The sequence below is a fragment of the Candoia aspera genome, chromosome 2, assembly GCF_035149785.1.
Source record: "Candoia aspera isolate rCanAsp1 chromosome 2, rCanAsp1.hap2, whole genome shotgun sequence".
NCBI classification, from domain to species: Eukaryota; Metazoa; Chordata; class Lepidosauria; order Squamata; family Boidae; genus Candoia; species Candoia aspera.
The window spans coordinates 123,729,604-123,755,024 of NC_086154.1; the positions used below are offsets into that span (position 1 = coordinate 123,729,604).

General features: G+C 41.3%; 1 protein-coding gene across 1 annotated transcript in view; it reads left to right on the forward strand.

Annotated features, from left to right (window-relative positions):
- The window catches only part of PITPNC1 (phosphatidylinositol transfer protein cytoplasmic 1), a 162,314-nt gene that overhangs the window by 104,122 nt on the left and 32,771 nt on the right, over nt 1-25,421 (forward strand). Inside the window, exons 4-5 of the mRNA XM_063293487.1 lie at nt 2,677-2,684; nt 16,849-16,920. Of these exons, the coding sequence (XP_063149557.1) occupies nt 2,677-2,684; nt 16,849-16,920 (80 nt within the window). The remainder of the gene's footprint in view (nt 1-2,676; nt 2,685-16,848; nt 16,921-25,421) is intronic.

Consider the following 25,421-nt stretch of genomic DNA (forward strand, 5'->3'; position numbering starts at 1 on the left):
TAGGCGTGTTGTCCAGCAGGTGCTGCAGATCCTCATAGAACTGCTCTACTTCAGCTTCTTCAGCATCTGTGGTTGGGGCGTATATTTGGATCACTGTGATGTTAGATGGCTTGCCTTGAATTCGAATTGAGATCATTCTGTCGTTTTTTGGATTGTATCCAAGCACTGCTTTAGCCATTTACTATTAATTATGAAGGCTACTCCATTTCTTCTGTGGTCCTCTTGTCCACAGTAGTAGATCTGGTGGTCGTTTGATGTGAAGTGGCCCATTCCAGTCCATTTCAGTTGACTGATGCCCAAAATGTCTATCTTGAATCTTGACATCTCACCAATAACCACATCCAATTGCCCTGGCTCATAGATCTTACATTCCAGGTTCCAATGGTGTGTTGATCCTTAGAACATCGGATTCGCCGTTCACCACCAGCACCGTCGGCCGCTAGCCGTCCTTTCGGCTTTGAGCTAGCTGCGTCATCACGTCTGGGGCTAGTTGAGCTCATCCTCTGTTCCTCCCCAGTAGCATTTTGACCATCTTCCGACCTGGGGGTCTCATCTTCCGATGGTATACCAACATATCTCTGGTTGTACTGATCCATTTAGTTTTCACGGCAAGAATACTGGGGTGGGTTGCCATTACCTTCCCCAGGGATCGCCTTTAGTCTGACCTCTCTGTCATGACCTTCCCGTCTTGCATGGCCCTTCACGGTTTAGCTCATGGCATCATTGAGGTGCTCACGCTCCAGCACCACGGCAAGGTAACGATCCTTTGCTGAAGACATATACACATGCACAGTACTTTTATACTTTTATACTTCCATTGGTATTGTTTATTTAGTATGTTGATATGATCTGTAATATTCCATGAGAAAAAAGTGTACACACATTTGTAGAAAAATATAGTTATTGTCAAGAATTTAATAGACACAAAACTGAATAATTTATTGGTCAAAAAACCATAATACAATACAATTCAATTCAATTCAATTCATCAAATGCTGACACGGAGTGGTGGCTTCAGTCTTGTAAGGACTATGCTTGACCCACACTGTACGTCACTGTTAAGACAGCATTTGACAGAGATTCACAATGTTTTGGTACTCCGCCACTTAACTCTAACTTGAACTATTGTGCAGTTTGCTAACCGGAACTCCCTGGGAGTGCTCTTGATATATTAATTCACCAACTGATTTTCCAGTAAAGTTCCAAATAGCTTATATGCATTTAAGGTAAAATAAAAATATCTCTTTCTTCTAATTTGTTTGGTGTATGTGTATGTATGTGGACACACACATGTGCAATATATATACACACAGGGCCACAACTAGGTCTGTGTCACCCGGGGCAAACATGGATTCCGCACCCATTTTGGTGCCCCCCCAGCACTCATTTTGGTGCCCCCCCAAGTGCTAATTTTGGCGCCCCACCAGCACAGCGCCCGGGGCACATGCCCCGGTTAACCCCCCCCCAGTTGCGGCCCTGTATACACACACTCAAACATGAATACAGGTTTCCCCCACTTTCTGCAAATTTGCTTTATGTCAGTTCACTATTGCATAATTGATCATTTCTGTCCAATAATTTGCTTTATATGGAAAAAGTCACTACTGTGCAATTTGTGCCAGCATAGTCAAATTGTGCCACAGGTCTGGAAACATGCCAAGACTTCTTCCTGCCAAACCACTTGAACATTTTCCCACAAAACCCCTTTCTGCCCTCATACATTTACCATCATGGTGTGTGGTTGTTCTAGTTGTGCGTCCAATCTCCCACTTATTTGGTGCAACTATTACTTGCAGTAGCTATGACTGTTACTGTTGGGTCAGAACAGCCGTCAACATCTTGTCCAACCCTATTACCCTAAAGGAAAAGGACCTCTTTGACACTAGAAATAAAGTTGCATGATGTCACATCAAAGCTGGTGAAGAATCAGAAGCCCTCAGAGGAGCTTTTAACCTGGGCTAATCTTCATTATGCATGCAACGTAATGAAGAATGCTAACAAAATTCGTAATGCTGGGATCTGTTCTTCCTCTTTGTCTGCCATGATAACCATGTGCATTAGAAATCCAGCAGGACAAAAGGTAGAGAAAATGTTTCACTGTACATACTCCATAAAACAAGGAAGAAAACACATTTGAGTAACACAGTGTTTAAGAATAATTCTCTAAAAATTTATGAGCACCCCCCTTTTTTCCATTGGTTCAGTGTCTTACTTCTTGCAAAATTGTTGCATGTGAGATTTTCAGGGGGCATAACTCTAGCAGAAAACAAGGGAACCCTCTGGGTGCATGTGTATGTTACCTACATTGTTTTTGTATTCTCCCAGTCACCAATCATAAAGTGGGTATATTTCTGGGCATAAATCTGTAATGGTAACATTTCATTGAGGGCAGGGGGGGGTTGAAAAGCAAAACTATGCAAGAATGAACCCCCTATCAGGTGCTTCAGTAGTTCAGTTCCTAACATCCAGCAGTTTCTCTGCCCACTGACTATGAAGCAATTACAAATAGTGCCCCTTTGAATTGTGTTCCAGCCCATAAGATTCTTAGGGCTCTGTATCATGCCTCAAAATTAGCAGTGTATCTTTGCATTTTAATTAAAGCAATATGAACAATGAAATAATTTTATGCCATTATTTTTCCTTTTCTTTTATTCCCATCGGCTGAATGTGGATCAGAATACACGGTAAGTTCTGATTCTTCTTTGTCGTGTTAATTAGTATTTAAAAAGCTATGATTAGAACAAAATGATAGATTCTTAGCTTTTTTAAAAAAATAAAAATACTGATACTCAACAGCAAATTGCTCCTTCTTTTATGTAGTTGAAGAAGAATAGAGCTTCTAATATTATCAGTTATATTACTGTTGTAAAAATGTAATAATTTCAGAAGCTTGATATATTTTGTTACCCAGTAGCTGTAATAATAATAAAAAAAACCCTTTCTCTTTTTATATAAAAAAGAGACACACAGCCCTTAATATGCTGGTTATTGCTGGTAATAGAGAGACAGTTTTTCATTTTATCTTTCATTAACTTATAAAGCAGCCATCTGTCTAGATATAGTACCTGGAAAATGCTGCAATCTCCAGACAAAATTAAACAAATCTGGGCTCAGTGCCCAGAAAAAAATAAGAACTGAACAAGGAAGTATAAAACAGAAGAGACACAGTGCATAGTTTAAAATACACTGCTCTGAGAAAAATAAGTTTCTGTTCAACTATGAAACAAATCTTGTAGAAATATATTTCTGTAGTAAGCACATCTTTCCCTATAACAGTTTGATCAAAATTTAAAAAAAAATTCCATAGCTAGATTAAGTGGAAAGATGGGAAGGTTGTCCTTCACAAATTCAAAAGGTAAAGATGTCCTTAAGTCAGGCTTTTCGCATTGACTACTTGGATATACCTATTATAGCCAAGCACACTTTGAAAATGATTCAGAAGGCTTCCAGTGGGGAATGGCGGACTGAGCGGCTGTGCCCGCGGGCTTAGTGAGAGGAGCTGACAACGCGGTAACTAGCCTTATAACCCAAAGCTCATAATTGAAATTACCAAGAATTATGCAAATTATGTTTCCCTTTGCTCCAACAACTTTTTCTAACTGATTTGGTTTTGATCCTTTTCTGTTTGACATACTTGTTCTTCCTATCATTTTTTAAAGAAGTGGGGTGTTGAGCCCTGTTGTCCATTTATATGCTCCAACTTCATATTGAGGGAGACTGATCTGTTACCTTCTGCATTTATATTAACCATTAATCAATGACACTTGGGAGTAAGAATATATAATATGCCCAATAACTAGCTTTCAATCACCATTAATAATTATTGTGGTAATAAGAGGATTTTGATCAGCTGCTTTAGAACTATAGTTTGACAACAATTTTAATTGAACTGTAAACCTGCATTGTAAAAACTAACTTCAAAATTTGTGTTTATTTCAACAGTATGATTAGAAATATTATCTAACATTATTGATGGCCACTTGCTTTTAAATAGGTGTGTAAACTAATTGGAAAGACAATTGACAACCCATATTATATGAATAAGTGTTCCCTCACCCATTTTATACATCCAGCTAAGTAAGGTTGATAGCCAACCTTTTTGAAAACGTTATCTGGGGTGTCCAGTGAATGTGAAAAAGAATCTTTTGTTGAATTAGACTTATCTTGGAATAATTAGAAACATATTTTATACTTTTTAAGACCCTTAGCCATTGATTTCCTAATATGGGATCTTGCAATTAGCTAAATGACTTTAATGATACTCTTTAATGATATCACTTTAATGATACTCTTTATTTATAAATAAAAATACTGTATATTAGATATATCCAAAATATGTTCCAGTGCTGATAGTTCTCAGGAGTTCTCAACGCTACTAAGACTTCTGAAACAAAATGTGAAATCAGAAGATGTTTAAGTTGAATATTAAACTGTTTTGCAGTATTATGCAATCCGAATTCCTATGCTAGTACCTTTACGTTCAAACAAGTTGAGATGATACCAAGAACTGTTCAATGGGAAGGACAAAGCCCTAGGTTTCCCTTATGTAAATTACATATTTATCTAAATTTAATTATATAAAGTTGGGGGTTTTAACTTTAGTTTCAATTCTACTTTCAGTTTTATCACTGGACTTATATTTTGACTTCAGTTTTTCTATGGAATTCAAGTGATCAAGTAAAAAAATAGGCACAACTAGGAAATGATGATGTGACCCCTTGAACATCATGGCAGAGTCTTGGCTCTATTGTGTTAGCTGCATTAAAGGCTACAAACACATTTGAAAGAAGTTGGAACTCTTACTTGCATGTCTGAGATAATTGCAGCTTGAAAATAGCAAGTAAATGTTTGCTTCTTCAAGTCATGGGCAGATCACTTCCATCCAGGGCAAGTTTTACAGCACATCTACAGTAGCCCTGGGATACTGCCTGGAAAAAGATGAAAGAAGCTGTATGTATTTGGTCACTTTGCAAACCAAATGCAACTTTGGTTCACAAACATTAACAAATTTATATCAAAATATAATTTTTACTACTGTCCAAACAATGTTTTTCCATTATTTTCTTGGAAGATCAGTAATGATTTAGTACAACAGCAATTAAGGATCTGGGAAAGAGTATATTACTCTGATGTCAGCATCAGGATTCAGTGATCAAAACTAACTTGAATAAATAAACAAATTACAGGTTTTCAGTGCTGCTGAGTCCTAATATATGGCAAACAGTTGGTCTTAAAACTCAGTGATAGCATTAGTCCATTCATAGTGAATATGAAATGCGACTGAGTGACTTCTACCTTGCAATTTCCCGGTTGCTGTTCACTTCATGTGCATCAAATCCTTACTAGTTCCTGAACCACCTGATAATGCAGTTGAAGGAAGCAATTGGTATATGAACATTCCATTTCTACTGCTCATTTATTATTTGACAGACCCAAAGTAATTTCCAGTGATTGAGAATTAATGCTTCTAAAGGGCAAAATAATGAAGAATGGCTTAAGAATCTGTTCTGCTATTCTGTAAAAGATCCCATTAGATGATACCACATGAAACAGTTTTTGCTTGGTTATTAACCACAGGTTCCTCAGATGAAAGAATGGAGAAATGTTAACTATCTTAATTTTCAACATTTCTACTTCAGAATATTGTAATCTCATCATCATTTTGAGTGCAGTTGGTATAGAAAGATTACAATTATAGCAGTCACCACAGGCTGAAAGAAAAATGCCGTATGTTTTCTGTTTAGTGTCTTTAATTCTTTGGCACTTGGCTTGGCTTACGCAAATTATACCATGTTCATGCAGTTGCTTCTTATTGCTATGGCAACATTAATCGATCATCACCCTAAAAATAGCCTTAATTCTTTCTTGCTTTCTTTTTTTTAGTATAAGGCATCTGTAATGAATTTAAAATTTGACTATCGCTATGTGTTTTCCATGGCTGTTTTCTCTTCTTCCTCTGTCTAGGGAATACTCACAAAGTTGTCTTAGTAATTAATTAAGTTTGAGTTTATTCTGCTCCTTCTCCACTGTGGAGTGCTGAAAGCCCTTCTCTACTGGTTGTATATTAAAATATGGGAAGATAAACAGTTCTGGGCACATCATGGGTGGGAAGCAAGCATAGCCCTTTGTAATCATGTGCACTAGACTCAGCATGCATTTCCCCATTGCTGTTAGAGATCTGGGAGAGGACTGAAACTTTGAGAACTTGTCAGCAAATTTATGCAGACTGATACATTTTTAATAAATACCACCAGTATTTTCCCCAAAGGCAAAAATGAAGGCAATTCTCAGTAACAAGGATTGCTACTAGCTAATACCCTAGAAGGCAGAAATGATCCTGATATTTACAAAAATGGGCAGATAATATCAGTATTAAATTTATCAGAGAAAAATGCATAGTTTTTCCTTTAGGAATAAAAACTCAAATAACAGCTCTCCAGATTGGCATTTGTTCTTGGGGAAATGATAGCAAGCTATGAGTCAGCAATGTGATGTGGCTGCAAAGAAAGCAAACAGTTTTAGATTCCATCAAGAGAAGAACTATTTTCAAACCAGGAGAAGAAAGAGTTGCCTTCTATTCTGCACTGGCAAAACCACACCTTCTGGGCACCGCACATTCAAACAGATTGGAAAGACAATCAAGATTATCAGAGGGATTTAAACTGAGTGTTATGAGATGAGATTGGGGGAAGTGGATGTGTTTAGCTTTAAATAGGGAAGGTATGATACCAGTTTTCAAATATGCTGAAAAATTTCTACACAATCACATCTGGAACAAATTGATTTTTTGGTGGGAGACCCATCAAGTAGAGGAGCCTTAGAAAGGGTAATGCAAAAGAAATGTTGGCTTAGGGGAATTTGTTAGCATTTAATAGTTTTTTCTCAAGTTTCTCAAAACTAGACCTTTAGACTGAGATTCTCACTGTTTCCTGCTCCCGTTTGTGGCAGAGTATTGTAGACTTTCTAAATCTCTTACAAAGATTATTTTTATTAATTATTATTTATCTCTAGAGTAGCACCTGGCAACATCTAGAGATGTTAAATAGGAAATTAGAAAATATGCTCTGTGTATTCCTTTATATGCCATGTGTGCTAACAAAAATGCCTATGTATACTTGAGAAATGTATGCTCAAGGGAAGTGGACAAGAAGGAATTATGTCTTAAACTTCAATATGCTTACAACATTAATTTTCTGCATTTGTATCTTCTATCTGACTTTACTTTTTGTATGAATTAATATGCTATCACTAAGGCATCATTTGGTTGGTTTTTAATCAAACAACCTAGCATTCTCTATGTTGCAGTAATTTTCTAGCTTTGCTAAAGTACAATGTACGTGTCAGAACCAAGCTTGCCTCTGACTCAGAATTAGTTTCTGAGGAATTGGAAACTTATTGGGCTGGAATCAGAGAAATGAAACTCCAGCATGACTCAGCAGAGCAGGAAGAAGTTGCAACGCTGATTGGACGAGATATGGAGGAGGAATTGAATGCTCCAATCAGCACGTGCCAGAGACAGGCTGAGAAACACACGAAGCAGAAGGCAGCCTGATTGGCTACAGGAGACTCCAAGCGCGCCAAAGATCGGGATAAAAGGCAGCCGCACCGAGAGTGAGCTGCCAGAGACAAACGATCCTCTAAGCCTGCAGCTTCGGGAGAAGAGTCCTTAACGGTGTCAGAGTCAGCATCTGTGGCCTATGAGGAACAAGCGTTCGAGCTCCACTCGGAAGACAAATTGAATCCGGCATCTGCTGCCAACGAGGAATCAGCATCAGCTGTGCCCAGCAGCCTTTGCCTTGCTTCTAGCCTTGAAACTCCACGATCTCCTTAGCAGCATGGGCAACCCTTGATGTTCCAGCGCTGCCATTTGCCTCCAGTCCTGCGTACCCGCGCTTCTCATGCTCCATTGTTTTCAGGAATTTCACACCTATCGTGTTCAGGATGTGGTTGCCAGCTTAGTCTGGCACTTCCAGCAGAGTCCAGCCGAGTTTGAAGTTCCAAGCCTTGCTCCAAGTCTCCTGCCCAGAGAATCCAGCCTAGTCCGGGAATTCCAGCCAAGTCCAGCCTTGTTCCAGTTTCAGGCCTTGTCTTCAAGTCTTCAGTTCAGAGTACCCCGCCTAGTCTAGAATCCCAGCCGAGTCTAACCTTGCTCTGAGTTTGAGTCCTGCTCCAAGTCTTCAGTTCATCCCTGTCTGTTGTTCATAGTCCTGATCCCAGATCCAGTGAGTCAGAGTGTCCTAACAGCCAGGAACCACGCTGAGACAAGGAATAGGTCTCTAGTGTTTATTACTGCTACATTAGACAGAAAATCCTAACAAACTGAAGAAGCGTGGGAAAAACCCAGACAGATAAACCCCAAAAGTTAAGGCAGGTCTGATCTGTGTCTCTTTGAATGGCTGCTTAACTCCTCAGTACTACACATGCGTTTTCCCCCCTGGATAGAGGCCCCCCTTGCTCACCATCAGTACTCATGACATCACCCTTCCCTCCAGATTCACATTCCATTTCAGCCCCCTCCCTTCCAGAGTTCTCATGAGAGTCCATCTCCCCCTCCAAGCTCCCATGGGAACTGAGCAACGATGGAAATTCTTCAAAGGAAAACTCCTCCAAGGACAAATCAGTGCTGCTCTCCAGGTCTGATAACGCTTCTGGCCCAGGTGGCTGCTGCTGGAAAATAGCTAGATAATTAGAAGGTTCTTCCCCCCTCCCCCTTGGGAAATGCAAGCCGGAGGTGGAGGGCTGCGGCTCTCCCTCCTCCTCTCTCTCTGGCCTCAGAGCCTCTGGCGGGGGTGGAGGTTGCCAACTTATGAACTCCTCTGCTTGGGATTCCTCTGCTTGCTCAGTCAAGTGAGGAATTTCTGGTAGAGTGCGAGGCTTGGGTTTGTGAGGGAAAAGCTGATGGAATCGTTGAACCAGTGCTGGTGCATGCACATCTCTGGCATTTTCCCACGTGTGCTCTTCCTCAGGGTACCCTTTCCAGTGTATTAAATATTGGATGCCCCTTCCCCTCCTCCTAGAGTCCAGAATTTCCTCGACTTCGTATTCCTCCTCCCCCTCCACAATTATTGGAGGGGGGGGCATTTGCGATCCTAAGGTACTTGGGGGAGGGTCTTTGGCTAGCAAGGCTCTGTGAAAGACTGGATGGATTTTCATGGACGCTGGCAGCTTTAAGCAATAAGCCACTGGATTTATCTGCTGTACCACAGTGAAAGGGCCCACAAACTTAGAGTCCAACTTCTTGGAGGGTCTGGTAGAGATCAAAAACTTGGTAGAGAGCCACACTTTGCCTCCTACTGCAATCGCTGGCCCCTCTTGTCTGTGAGCATCTGCAGCTCTCTTGTAAGCACTCTTTGCCCTGTTCAGCTGCTCCTTTAACAACTCCTGTGCGGCTTGTTGCTCTTTAAGAAAATCAGCCGCAGCTGGAACAGTTCCCTGCTGGGAGGAGGTGGGCAACACCCGAGGGCTAACCCCGTAGAGTGCTTGGAAAGGAGACGTCTTGGTAGAGGATTGCATAGAGTTGTTATAAGTAAATGCTGCCATGGGGAGCAGGGCTGACCAATTGTCTTGCTGATAAGTGGTGTAACACCTGAGATACTGCTGTAACCATTGGTTAATTTTCTCAGCTTGCCCGTTACTAGCCGGATGACGCAATGATGGTAGGTGGATCTGGACCCCTAATGACTGGAAAAGGGCCCTCCAGAACCTGGAAGTGAACTGAGGGCCTCTGTCACTCACCAAGTGATTTATCATGCCTCTATACCAAAAAACATGGTCCATAAACAACTGCGCTGTGGTTTGCACAGATGGGAGGCCCTTGCAAGGAATAAAATGCGCCATTTTAGTGAAAAGGTCCACCACCACTAGTATGGAAGTCAGCCCCTGGACCGGGGGTAAATCAGTGATGAAATCCATGGAGATTGTATCCCAAGGCCTACTGGGGGTGGGTAGGGGTTGCAAGAGTCCTGTGGGCTTCCCTGGGAGAGGCTTGGCTCGTCTACAGGTATGACAAGAAGCAACATAACCCTTTATGTCTGCAGTCATCTTAGGCCACCAGTAGTCTCTCAGAGCTCTATGGAGAGTTTTGAAAACACCTCTGTGGCCTGCCATTTGATGGTCATGGCAAAGTCTCAGTACTTCTTCCCTCAATGAGGGGGGAATGTATAATCGCCCGCTATGCCAAAGGATTCCTACCTCCACATTAAATGGGGAGGCAGTGTCTTGCGGGCCCCTCTGGAGGTCATCCATCCTGGCCCTGGGATACGGGTCCTGTTGCTGCTGAGCTCTGACTCTTGTAAATAGGTCCTCTGCTTGTCTGCCTGCTGCTAAAATCTCTGTCTGGTTCCCCCTCATAGACTGCTGAAAGTTGTGAGGTTGTAATATGATAGCCTGTACCTCCTGGTGAGTAGCAGGGGTTGCCTGAATGGATCGAGACAGGGCATCTGCCAAACAGTTCTGTGCCCCGGGAACATAAGAAATAACAAAATTGAAACGGGAGAAAAACTGGCTCCATCTGATTTGGCGTGGGGTGAGGGATCTGGTGTTTTGTAGAAGCTATAAATTCTTGTGATCGGTGCAAACTTTCACAGGAAAGGTTGCACCTTCTAGCCAGTGCCTCCACTCTTGAAATGCTGCTTTAATTGCCAGCAACTCCTTGTTAAAAACATCATAGTTTCTCTCTGCTGGTGAGAGCACGTGGGAGAAAAATGCACAAGGGAGCAATGTATTCTCTGTTTTGTTAGTATATTGCAATAAAACAGCCACGATAGCAAAATCTGAAGCATCTAAATGCATTATGAATTGCTTTGTGGGATCAGGGTGCTTTAAAAATGGCTGGGATGCAAAGAGCTGCTTAAATTCTTGGAAGGCTGCTTGCTCCCTCTCCCCCCAAATGAATTTTGATCCTTTCTTCAAAAGCTGTGTGCGGAGTTTAGCCCTGTCACTAAATTTATTTATGAATCTCCTGTAAAAATGGCAGAACCCTAGAAATTTTTGTACCTCTTTCACCTTTCGGGGGGGGGGGGGTTGCCAAGAGAGAATTGCCTGGACCTTAGAAGGATCCATGGATATGCCTTCCGTTGATATTTTATAGCCCAGGAAATGTAATTCAGTTAAATCGAAGGCACACTTCTCTAGCTTGGTGAACAGCTTGTTCTCTCTCAGTCTTTTTACGTACATGGGTTACATGAGTTGTAGCATCCTCAGAGAATATTAATATGTCATCTAGATAAATGACCAGATACTTATCTAGTAAATCAGAGAAAATTTGATTCATAAATCGGGAAAATATGGCTCCTGCATTAGACAAGCCAAAGGGCAAAACAAGGTACTCAAATTTAGCAAACCTGGTATCGAAGGCAGTCAGATATTCATGCCCCTCTTTCATCCGGATCAGATTGTACGCATTCCTGAGGTCCAACCTAGTAAAAATATGTGCTTTCTGTAAGCAATCCAGCAGATCAGATATTAGGGGGAGTGGGTAATTTTCCTTGACCGTGACGTTAATGAGGGAACTGAAATCATGCACCACTCTCATGGGTGCCTCCTGGTTTGCCGATGCCAACGGGTCAGGCTTCTTTGGTATGAAGAAGGTAGGAGCAGACGCTGGGGAAGTAGATGGTCGGATGAAACCCTTTTGGAGATTAGAATCCAAGTAATCCTTTAAGGTGGCTAGTTCCTTGGGGGACATGGGATATTGTTCCCTTGCTGGAATCTTGGCTCCTGGTATCAACTCAATGGTGCAATCACAGTCCCTATGGGGGGGTAGTGCTGTGGCCTCTTGTTCACTGAAAACGTCTGCGAAATCTGCATACTTGGCTGGCAACTGGACCCCGCCCCCCTGCTTCTGTGACTGCGTTGGTTGCTGGAGAGAGAAGAGCGGCTTGAATCTTTTGGTGCTGGCATTCCTTAGCTGGGAAGGAGATTGCTCCCGTAGTCCAGTTCAACAATGGGTTGTGGATCTTCAGCCAAGGTGTGCCCAGGACTATAGGCACATTCAGTGTTACAGTAACATAAAGTTGGATCCACTCAATGTGGTCTCCCGTTGTTAGTTGCAAAGGTTCTGTGAAACTTCTAATCGGCCCTGCCTTGAGGGGCTGGCCGTCAATGGTCTCAACTTCTATGGGACGTGGCAATTCTATGGTTGGGATGTTGAGGTCTTGTACGGTCTGTACATCAATAAAATTGGTGGAAGCTCCAGAATCCATGAGGGCCTCTAGCTCTTGGTTCTGCTGCTTGCCCTGGGGCTCTTACAGAATTTGCTTGGCTGCTCGCTGGGCAAGCTCTCACCATGTGCCCCTGGACTCCGCAGTAGAAACAGAGGGCTCTCTCTCTCCTTCTCTGTCTCTCAGCCTCAGAAATAAGCCTCCTGCTCGCCCCGATCTGCATTGGCTCCTCTGGTCCTGAGTAGAGAGATGCTGTGGAGAGAGCTGGAAATCCTGGAAGCGCTCTGAGGCCCCTGTTTCTCCCCGGCTGCATCTGTCTGAGCTCTTCTAGCCTGGCGTCTATGACCACAGACAGTTGATATAAACCTTCTAGGGTAGCTGGTGTTCCCTGGCGCACTAATTCATTTTCAATTTCTTCATCCAGCCCCTGTTTGAATTGGTCTTTCAAGGCACTCTCATTCCAGTCCAGATCTCCTGCTAACAGCTTGAAATCAGCAATGTAAATTCCCACCCTCTTGTTGCCTTGCTTGAGCTTCCGAATTTCCCGGCTGGCAGTGACCTCTCCGATCGGGTCATCAAAGTGTGCTCGGAACCCTGCCAAAAAGTTCTGGTAGTCGTTGAGAATCGGGTCGTTGTTCTCCACCATGGGAATAGCCCATTTGGCTGCTGGTCCCTTTAGCAGACTTAGGATGAAGGTGACTCTGGTTCTGTCTGTGGGAAACTCTGCCGGTCTGCTGTCGAAAAACATTGTGCACTGTGTGAGAAAGGTTCTCAACTGTCCTGCTTCTCCTCCAAACTTCTCTGGTAGACTGCCCTGGGATCTCAAGACTACTGGCGGAGCTGCTGCTGCTGCTGCTGCTGGCGCCGGTTGTGGGTTAATCGGAGCTGGTTGTTGTAACTGCTGTAGCATGGCTGCTTGTAATGTGTTGATCTGGAGATCTACTTCTTGTTGATGTTGTTGCAATGCTGCTGCCAGTTGTTGGATGGCTTGCCGAATTTCCTGGTTTTCCGAAGACATTTTCCCAAATGTCTCTTCCTTTTTTTTTTTTTTGTTCCTCCCTCTTTCAATGGGAGTAGGGAGTTTGTTAGGATTGACGTCCTAACAGTCAGGAACCACGCTGAGACAAGGAATAGGTCTCTAGTGTTTTATTACTGCTACATTAGACAGAAAATCCTAACAAACTGAAGAAGTGTGGGAAAACCCATACAGATAAACCCCAAAGGTTAAGGCGGGTCTGATCTGTGTCTCTTTGAATGGCTGCTTAACTCCTCAGTACTACACATGCGTTTTCCCCCCTGGATAGGGGCCCCCTCCTGCTCGCCATCAGTACTCATGACAGAGAGATTCAGCATCAGCGTCGTTCCAGTACTGTTCCAGTTCGAGAACTGTTGCCTCCAGCCTTCATGTTCCAGTCGGATCCAGTCGGCCCAGTTGGGCTTGTTTAACCCAGTCTCGCATATCAAGGACTTACTTATTGTAAATAGTTATCAGTAAAGAATATTCTTTGAGAACCTGTCTGGTGTTTAGTCTGAACAGGACAGTACGCATGGGATGTATACTTGTGTTGTAATTTGGATTTAGTTACTGCTAAATGTTGATAACAGTAAGTCTATATGTTATGTCGTAGATTATAGGTTAACGGATAGCAAAAATCTAACAATAGGAAGGATTAGCCTTTCCTTAAAATGAGAGACAAAATGGCATACTTTATGGGCAAGGCATGAGACTTCTTGTTGTTAAATAAGTTGATGCCCAAATTTTAAATATTTCTAAACATAAACTTAGTCCTAAAACATCAGCGTATGCATTTGATCAATCAATCAATCACTTTGATTTCTATATGTTTCCATTTTCAGAGGAGAATTGTTCAATTTATTTTTCCTAAACACAATGATCCCAGTGTGTGGGACAGTTGCTTTGCAGTTTTTAGAATTCTGGAGATTCTTTTCCATAAGTTAAAGAAAAAAGTCTATAGGAGGGCATTCTAAAGCCATAGGTTGAATCCAGAATCTACCACTCACACTCACTGGGAACAAGGAAGGTAATGATCTTCCTTCAATTCCTTTTCTCCCAGCAGCTCTAAAGAATCAGAGGACTTTAGGGAGTTGGAGGTGGGTGCTGCAGAGGCAGGGGCAATTTAAAAATGGAGGAAATCCTAGATACACAGCACAATTATTAAGGCACTTTAGGATATATTAAGCTGCCAATAGGAGCCAGATAATTGCGCAACTTAGTAAGCTTGCCTAAAATGAGTGGGAGTAGTTCTCTGGAGTCTCAGGAAGATGGCCATACCTATCAGCTGCTTTATCCTTATTTTTAAAAATTGATTAGGCTGGAACCTTCTACAGAGAGAGCATCCCTTTCCCTGGGCTGCGCTCTTTTGTCATCCAACAGACACTTAGGTAAGAGCCCAGCTTCCATACACTGCATTCTCTTTGAGATGCTTGCATTTGGCTAACCTTTTCCCCCCACAGATGAGGTCATCCTCATCACTGTTGAGCTTCCGAAGGTCCCTCAAGCCCTGGTTATGCCAGCAGGCCTGGGGACCCCAGGGGACGTGTGAACTAGTGAGGTGGCTCCATTATTAACATCCCTTTGCCTATTATTTTCTTTTTCTGTTTTCGTTCTGCTTTTATAGTTTTTAATGTTTTTTAATAATTACTATATAATGTTTTTAGGTAATGATTTTTCATATATTTATCATTTTATTGGATTGTGGTATGCCGCCCAGAGTCACTTTTTCAAGATGGGCAGCCATATAAATTTGTTTAATAAATAAAATAAATAAATGCCTTTATTCTGTAATTCTTCATCATAGCCACATTAACATACATTCCTCCAGTGCTTAAATTGGCAGAAACGTATACCACCATAAATTGCTCTGCCTGGCTGCTAAACCCTAATCTATCTCAGTAGCGAGGCTGGTGAGTGGTGCTTAACGCAAGACAAATTAAGGGAAGCAATGGGTGAATTCTCCTGGCTTTGTCTCTTCTTCCACCAAATATCACCTGCCAGCAGGAAAAATAACCAACAGTCCCTTTCCTTAATTGGACAAGTGTAGATGGTGCTTGGAATGGCAGGTTTGGCTGCCATTGAGTTGCCTGCCTAACAGATCATAGGCCCAGAGGTGCTTTTTAAACATAGGGCCAGTGCTCTTCGGAAGGAGCACTAAACACCTGTCCAAAAATAATCCAGCTAACAGGTCAGAGGGATGAAGGGAGGCTTAAGAAAAGCACGGGGGCTCTCCCTCCCATTTCACCCAGCATCTCTCCTCTGCACCATAGCAACCCCAAATGCTTCTGTTGGTTCCCAAGGGATGAAAGAGCTAGGCATAGCCCTCCAAGAGCAGGCTGTTTCAACTGACAGCTTTTGTGTTATTCTGGTAAATTGTTGTCTCTTTGTACTGAAGCATAGACTTATATAGGTAGAATTCTGTAATTATTTGCATTGACTGGAATGTGTACATGCAATTGAATGTCTCTACTTATTCTGAGGTTTGCTGCGAGTAGTAGTGCCCACCCCACTAAAAACCACAGCCACGTGAAATCCCTTGTCAGCAAAAGCAGAACATTTATAATACCCTCATTGGGGACAGAACAACCAGCTCTCTTTCCTGGTGTAAGTCAAAATTCTGTGCAGCGCAAGACTTGAGCAATTTTTAAACCCATGTTCAAAAAACACATGTAGCACTCAAGAGAATTCTGAACCCATGATTATAAAGTGGCTACGTAAGATCTGATAAATGCTATGGAAGGTGCCATTTGGGCATAACATGAATAGATTTCAGCATGGAAGCTGATGTCTATCATTCCTGCAGCTTAAGCCAACATGGCTATAGAGTCCAGTGCCCAGTGACCAGAGGAGGTGTCTTGCCCACAGCAGCCTAAAGTGGTGCATAGGAGATGTGTAGATTGCAGACTCAAGCACATTGTCAGTTGTGTGCTAGGCTGTGTCCATGGCCAAAATTGTGTCTGGAAGAGGAAAGACTTCTTTTGAAGTTTCTTCCTCTGTGAACTGGGGATGAGACAAAGGCAATGTCATGTGGACATATCATTCATAATCAGTTTGTGGGGCTTCTTTATGCTGAGGGACATAAAGATAGTTGGTTAACATATGATGATGATGATGATGATGCTAATTTCATTCTATTTTATTTGTCATAAATCTGGAAGTTGTTACATTAATGAAAAACATCTCCAAACATACATATGGAATTCTGTGGCAGGAAAAATGACTTGGATTATTTGGCAGCAGAAATGTGGGTGGCAAAAGGATTAAACTTCCTTCAGTTCATATACCTATTACATCTGCTCTCCTGCTTTTCCTCGCCAAGTTTTTTTTTCCCTTAGAAATTGGTTTGTTTTTGTTGCTTACCCTTACAAGAATAGCATAACTGTCTTCCCATGAAACAAATGCTTCAGTTCTAACTGATGAAAGTGTAACTTGCCAGCAAAATTTAGGAGACTATCCATGGGCTGAAAAATTCATGGAGAGCATTGAGACTGTTTGGACTTGTGGGCTATTTTTTTCCCCCCGGTCCTTATAGAGATTTTGCACCTATAAATGTCATGCTGATTCTCCCAAATGTGAGGCAGGTAGCTACAGCCAGGATACTGTAATGGACAGATGAAGTCATGAAGTTGTTAGTGGTTGCAATTGTTGTATTATATGTTGTTTTCTTTGCAGTGCTCATTTTTGCCCAAGTTCTCCATTCACATAGAGACAAAATATGAGGACAACAAAGGAAGCAATGATAATGTAAGTATTATCTCATTTGACTAGTTGAATGTAAAATACATTTAAAGGGTGGGGCAGGTGCCCAGAGGAATTCAAGGGGAGATCTACCAGCATATTGGCATCCAGCAGCACCATGTTGGGGACACCACTTATATGTAGTATAAATAGCCAATATCCAGGTCTGCATTAAAGACCTTTTAGAGTTGAGTGCTCCTGTTTCATAGATGGTTGATTCTTTGTATGAGAGTAACAATTTCTAGGGATAACTATCTTCAATATTTTTTTTCTGATAGCAAAACAGTATGTATGACCTGCCAATACGTTAGTCCAAGGATCTTATGAAATAGTATGTTGGTAACTAGTATGTCCCCCCATCCTTGATAAGGATAACCCATGTTATATTGGATGAATGAACTTGGATAATTTTTATGAGTGGAATATAGTGTTTTCCATTCAAAGTTTATATTTCTTTTACTTTATGGAAAAAGATGGATACTGCTATGATTCTGCTTCTTCGCTTGTATATACTGCCTATCCTTGCAATGTACATATTTTTTTTAAAAGGTTAAACTTTATTGTTTTTATCATACACATTTTTAAAATTGGTCAGAAATGTATTCATAGGCTGTTTAATTTTTATAGGCCCTAGGCTGGGCCTCCTGTCCCACTGAATAATACGGTCCTGTCAGGAATTTTTCTCCTACTCCCGTTCTTTTCAGATGGAAGGTGAGGAAGAGTGTGGCCAGACTGTACAAATAAGTAGGATGCTCACCACCACCATTAGTTTAGGAAACCTACTGAAGGAAATTCATACCTACAGTTGTGTTGTAATTAAGCTGTAAATCTTCTAAACTGTCAACATCTTGAGCTTCCAAGAAAGTGCTCAGATCAAAAAAGGATTTTAATAATATCTTTTCAGAGAAAACAGAAGATGGGTGGCATCTTAAGAGCTAGATCAATATGTTGTGATATTAGCTTTCGTAGAATACATCCCATTTTGTCAGATACATGAAAAGGTCAGTTACTGAAGAGGAAATAGATACAAAATGCCTTGAGTTCAGAAAAAATAAAAAAAGAGAAAGGTTCTTTGTTTTTCTTATGGAACAAAGCCAATATGGTGTTTTGGACGTTTCAGGCTGTCAAACAACAGGATAATAACAAAAAAGACTCAACAGGTTATTTCACATAGGTTGTAGTAATCTAGCCTGAAGTCAAAAGAACAGAGGTAAAAGCAGGAGACCATTCAAAAGCCATCAACCAAAGGAGGACCGAAACTGTTCAAAACTGTACCAAATGTACCAAACCAGAACCAGTTTGGTCTAGTGGCTAAGGTGCTGGGCTATAAACCAGGAGGCTGTGAGTTCTAGTCCCGCCATAGGTATGAAAGCCGGCTGGGTGACCTTGGGCCAGTCCCTCTCTCTCAGCCCAACTCACCTCACAGGGTTGCTGTTGTGGGGAAAATAGGAGGAAGGAGTACTAGGTATGTTCACCGCCTTGAGTTATTTATAAAAATAATAAAGGTGGGATAGAAAATAAAATAAAACAAACAAACAAACAAATGAAAACAAATCATGAATGTCAGTGCCAAGGTAAATAGAAATTTAGCCTGTGCATCTCTAGAGAGGGACAGTGGGCAAAATTACATTGGAAATTCCTCTTCCTGCTTGACACTAATGGATATCCACAGGATATAGCACATCCAGAAGTGTCTCATTGGATGATTGCAGTGGTCAGGCAGAACCACTGCAGGTCCTGGAAGATTTGGGAACTGTGAGACTTGAACAGACTACTGTGAAATGGAGGGATTGTATACCCTAAAGACACTAGTCTAGCTGAGTTATGTCTGAGAACCTTCAGTTGAATAAGCCTGGTCTTGAATAAGGGGCTATTATTGCCTGAAGAGCTGATATTTGCTGCTGAACTCTCGCTTGAAGCCTGATAGCTGGTACCATTATTTCACTCTTACATTACTTCAGCCTTGCACTAAACTGGTAAGTGCTAGTGACTTAAAGTACTAAGATACTGCTGGCGGAACAGTCATGATGCCTTGGGCAAATCCAAAGAATCTCCACCACAGCTTTGCTGTCTCCAGCTCCTTAGAGGGAAAAGCAGAATGGTGGCAGATGAGACAGATCAGGGCCTGGTGGGAAGGGCATGTTTGAATTAGCCTGAAGTGGCCAATTAGCACCTCTCTGATCTCACATACTGCTGGTCACCTAATTTGCTTCTGGTGTAATGAGGGTGAAGCATGACAGATTTCATTCATCTGGAGCAGCCTTTCTCAACCTTTTGACCCTGGAGGAGCCCTTGAAATATTTTTCAGGCCTGGGGGAATCCCTGCACATTCAGGCTCAAATATAGGCCAGAAGTTACAAAATTATTATAATTGTTTCATGTGTAGGCCTATATATATGCATTAACAGTGTTCTTAAACTGAAAGAATGAAACTTAACTCTTTAATGTGAAGTTGCCTGAATTTGAAATAATTATTTAAATAAATTGTGATCTCCCAGGGAACCCCTAGTGACCTCTTACAGAACCCTAGGGCTCCACAGAACCCTGGTTGAGAAACCCTGATCTGGAGGCTCCCTATATATGTTATCAGCTTAAGGGGGGAATACTCCCTTAACATCAGTACAGCTAAGGACAAGTGCTGCAAGAAACAAATTGTGATTGTCTGCTTCCATTGTACTATGGAAGGTGCAAAAGAGGACCTGCCCTATGAGATCCATCTTCAGGGCCGAGCTGAGGAGTTTTCTAGGCATCTGCAGGATAAAATCGCTCAGATCCGCTTCAAGTTGGACTCTGAGCATGAAGCAGTATCTGGGGAGATACCCGGGGAACGTTCTTACTCTGTTATCTGGGAACAGTTTGATCCTGTTAGGCCCAAGGAAGTGGACAGGATCCTCTGGACTGTAAACACCACCACTTGCCAATTAGATCCATGCCCCTCCTGGCTGGTGAAGGCAGCTAGGGTGGGGACAGGTGGTTGGGTCCAGGCGATGATAAATGCATCCTAGAGAGGGGGCATTTCCAGTAGCCTTCAAGGAGGCGCTAGTGTGCCCGCTCCTCAGGAAACCATCACTGGACCCCAGCATACTGGATAATTTTCGCCCAGTCTCCCACCTCCCCTTTTTGGGGAAAGTGGTTGAGAAAGTGGTGGTGTTGCAGCTCCAGAGAATCCTGGATGAAACGGATTATCTAGACCCCTTTCAGTCAGGTTTCAGACCCGGTTATGGGACAGAAATGGCATTGGTCGCACTTATGGATGATCTCTGGCGGGAGCGGGATGGAGGCAGTGCATCCATCCTGGCTCTTCTTGACCTCTCAGCAGCTTTCGATACCATCAACCATGGTATCCTTTTGGGGCGGCTCAGGGAGTTGGGGGTGGGCTGTGTAGTCTTGCGCTGGTTCGCCTTCTTCCTCCAGGGCCAGTCCCAGTTGGTGTTGATAGGGGAGGAGAGATTGGCCCCATAGCCCCTTCTTTGTGGGATGCCGCAGAGATCAGTACTCTCCCCTCTTCTTTTTAACATCTACATGAAACCTCTGGGTGAGATCATTCGTCACCATGGGATGAGGTATCATCAGTATGCTGATAATACTCAATTGTACATCTCCATCCCGGATGAAGTAAGTGACGCCGTGACCACCCTTTCTGAGTGTCTGGGGGCTGTGTGGGCCTGGATGGGGAACAACAGGCTTTGACTGAACCCTAGTAAGACGGAGTGGCTGTGGATTAATGGCACCTCGTGTCCCAGGAACTTGTCATCTGTAGTGCTGGATGGGGTTGCACTGCCCCAGACAGATCTGGTCCATAACTTGGGGGTCCTCTTGGATTCATGACTCCTGCTCGAAGAGCAGGTGGCAGTCGTGGCCAGGAGGGCCTTTGCGCAACTTCGTGTTGTGTGCCAGTTACGCCCTTTCCTGGACCGAGAGGCCCTCCGAACAGTCACTCATGCCCTGGTCATCTCCCATATAGATTACTTTAATGCGCTCTACATGGGGCTACTCTTGAAAAATATCCGGAAGCTACAGCTGGTCCAGAATGCAGCCACGCGGACAATCGGTGCTCCAAGATTTGCACATTTAACACCTTTGTTGCATGAGCTCCATTGGGTCCCAGTTTGCTTCCGGGTCCAATTCAAGGTGTTGGTTATCACCTTTAAAGCCCTACATGGCATGGGACCAGGATATCTGAGGGACCGTCTCATCCCTATTACATCGACCCACCCCATCCGGTCATGCAGAGAGGGCATGTTACGGGCCCCATCTATAAAAGAATTCCATCTAGCAGGGTCTCAGAAGGTTGCCTTCTCTGCTGTAGCTCCTGCCCTTTGGAACATCCTTCTCCCAGAGGTGAGACAAGCCCCCTCGCTCCTGGACTTCCGCAAAAGATTAAAGACCTGGTTTTATAGGCAGGCTTGGAATGGGAGGGCAAATAATTACACCTGGAGATGGCTAGCGCCGTGAAGTGATCCGGAAGGACCTACCACATTGAAGGTCTGATTAAGATCTCTTCACCATGTAGATTTTATTATATTTATATTTTTATTGTATTTTTTAATTGTAATGGTTTTATATTTTAATCTTGTTTTATTGTAAGCCGCCCAGAGTCCCCCCGTTGGGGAGAGATGGGCAGTGAATAAATTTGTAAAATAAATAAAATAAATATAACATTTGAATCCTGCAGTAACCTGCCCTGTAGAGTAGAATAGACTGAGATATAGTAGCCTTAGAACCTGGCATAAGAATATGAGTTAATATTTCCAGTCCTCTGTACCACAGCAATCTTTTAATCCTCATGTAAACAGGAACAATTTAATGGAATCATAAGTTTGCAAGCTTTGTAAAATTTTTCTGATACAGATTTCCAACAACTTCCTGCCAAGAAATAATTAATCAATTGTGCTTCCTGTTATATATCACAAAGCAAATAAGGTAGCAAACTTTAATCAATAAATTAATTAAAGCTCCAGGTGATTAATCAAGAGTACAGTACTAATTTTAACGAGGAGACTTTTTTTAGGTTGTTTCATGGTAAGACATAGTAATAGAGAATGGAAAATAAATATTCACTTAGATTAACAGACCAGCAATCTGCTATGGTGTAAAGTTTCTTTATGAATGTGAGGATAAATGTATGAATACATTGTGTGAAAAACAAAAGTTTTATGGCAACTTTAAGATGAATAGATTTATTTAGTATCTTACAAAGTTTATTGTCACAGAAACTTTTATGGGCTCTAAATGTTAGCCTACAAGGCATCAGAAGACTCCTAATTTTCTTGATTAATATAATATATACTGAATTACAGCTTATGTATATGCTGCCAGAAAAACCCAGAAATTTGTCTTTCTTATCCATCCAACTAAAGAATATTCTTGAAATGATGCCTTTTAAAAACAATTAGTTAAAATTCTGTCTTTAAAGTGGAGATTATATTTTTAAATCTGCAGTGAAACAGAATTTAGAGTCTTAGTTATCAAAATGTTGATCCTTTAAAAGTAAAATATATACAATCTCTTATAGGTAATAATAACAATAACATATGGCAATGCAATGTTTGGACTCATAATCACAGAAATTTTATAACATGACCATTTCAGAACCGAATATTTATCAAACAGAAATAGAGAGCTAATTTTCCAATATACATATCCTTGATGCAGACAAAGAACAGCAATAGCATTTGACAAATTAAAAGCCAGAGAATATTTAAACCAGCTTTATATTTCCTATCAAGCTATATACTTTGTTTACTTCCTGCCTCTGACTGCTTTATACTTGCTATTACATATTTATTTGTACAGGGAAGTATTCTCTAGTCTTCTGACAGAATTTGTCTCTAAAGAGAACGTTTCCGACTGGTTCTCTTTATTCTCCCAGGTTTCAACCGTACCTACTATCTCTGTCTTCCTATAAAACCAAAGCACTCTAGCACCCCCATTTTGGCTTAGAGTCTTCTAGCAGTACCTGAGAAACATTTTCCTGTGGCATCCTTGGCGTGTCTGTAGCAGTTGACTTTTCCTATTTGTCCTCCTGCTCTTGGAAGGAAAAGTTTCATTTATGTAGATCAGCATCTTTCTTTATTTAACTCTAAAATGAAATTTGATTAATTTGCCCAAGTTAGCAATAACAGAACACTCAGTCTTTGCCACAGAAATGCTGACACAAAGTGTTGATGACAGGGTTTCTATATTAAGTTGAATATGATGCTGTAGTTCTGGGTTAATGCCGGTCCACAGAGATAGAGTTGCACATTGAAGCTTATTGACCTCTTGCCATATACTTCCCAAGTTCTTTTTTGTGGGGAGAGGTTACAAGAAAGGGGGAAATGTTATTACTTGTATTCTGCTCATTAAATTACTCCCAATATATGAATGCATACAGTGTATAAGCCAATAGAAGACAATACAAAGGCATATCACTTCCCATGGCCTCTAGTTTTAGTCTGTTAAAATGTGTGAACATGATTGATTGATTGATTGATTGATTGATTGATTATATTTTTCCACCACCCATCTTGAAAACGACTGGGCGGTTTACAAACAAATTAAAATAGTAAGAATTAAATATCAGTTATAAAAATATATACAAATATAATAAAAACTCTAAAATATAAAACCCAAGATGGCGAAATCAGTCTTGTTAAAATTTCCCAGGGCCGCATCAAGGTGCCAGCCACCCCCACGACAAACTGATCGCTTTTCTTGCTCCTGCCCCCCCACAATATTAAGGGGTTAGTTACCCAACTGCAAGACCTTGTCAATGTCCAGAAGTGCATGCAGCTTAGCACATTAAGAACAGTTCTAACATAAAACTGCAAGCAGACAACTGGTAATTCTTCAAGATTTATAACCTGTTCTACATATTTTACTTGGTAACAATTGAGTTTGGTTGGACCTGCCTAATATAAGTACTTAGGATTGCTAAAAGCAAATATACACTTTCTTAAAAATTATAAATAGTATTTCAGCTTCAAAGGGTTTAGAATACATCTGCCCTCTTTAAACATTATATTACTCCTTAGGGAGATACTTAATTGGCCAAAAATTATTTTGTAATTTGTGATACTATTAGCATAAAAAAAGCATTAGCATACGATTTAGAATGAAAGCTATTCATCCCTGTGTTGGAATTACTTGTAAACTCAACTTGTCATGGTTAGTTGTTATTTGTTTTGCAAATTGGGCGCAGTACAGTTCTTGTATTTCATTTTTGGTTATTTGGAATGTAGTATTTCTGTGATAATTCAGTGCTGACCCATGAGAACTGGAATATCACGTTAGTATAAGAAGTTTGCATTGTTCAAACTTACACTTTTTTCATATTCTTAAAGTCTCCTTTGAGCCAATGCTGACTCCTGGTGACTGCAAGGACATGTCCTTTTTTGTACTTTTGACAATAAAATACAAATGGTCTGCTATTGCTTTCTTCCAGCATGATTTTTCATATCTATCCATCTGTCTATCTATCTCAATTTATGTGCCTGCCCATCTCATCATGATGACTCTGGGCAGCTAACAATGGTTAATATCCTACATAATAAACATTACAACAATAAGGACATAATTGTCAGCCAAGATAAAACCACAAACACACATCAACATAACCTCCTCATGGGCTCTGCCCCACATTCTGATCCCCATGCCTGGTGAACAGCCGGTCTTCAATGCCGGCAAGGTCGGGGCCAATCAAACTCCAGGGGGATGATGTTCCAAAAAGCGGATGCCATGACTGGAAAGTCTCTCTTCCTGGGTCCCGTCAGATGGCACTCTTTAGTAGATGGGACCCATAGCATCTGATCTAATATCAATTCATACTTAATAAATCTGAAGAAGTTATTAATACACTGATTTTTTTATCATACGGTACAGTAAACAATATGGGATTTTTCATTTAGCAATATTGCAACCAAGAACTACTACTTCTTTCTTTCCAAAATGAAATACTTTCATTTTTCACTAATCCCTCACACTCAACTGTGAGTGAATGTGTAAACTACTAGTAAAAGAAATAGGAATTTTATTGATTGAAAGGAACTTCTACAGAGGACGTAAAATTTAAGAAAGAAGTAATTGCTTGGAGCAGATTTTTGTGAATTGACAAATATGTACTAAGAACTAATAAAAACAGAAATATTGGAAGTTTGGATGGAGTTTTTAAAGTATCTCTTGGAAGAGAAGTTTCATGTAAAGTGTTTTTGTACAAGACAAGAGAATTTTCTGTGTTGCCATAATAAATTGCATGGCCATAGTCAAGTTTATTAACATGATCAAATATGACACAGTAGATGAAATGGAAATGCTGTCAGTATATGAATGAAATAAAGATGGTTGTAGATTCAGATCAGGCAATTGTGAGAAGTTATGAAGGCTAGTCTTGTAGATGAATTTTTAGAGTGAATCGACCATTTCATAATAGAGCATTTCACAAACGGCTATTAATTGACTTTGGGTTGGTTTAATTAATGATAGCATTTAGTCTAAGCCCACAATTCATTATATTTTTCAGTCACATG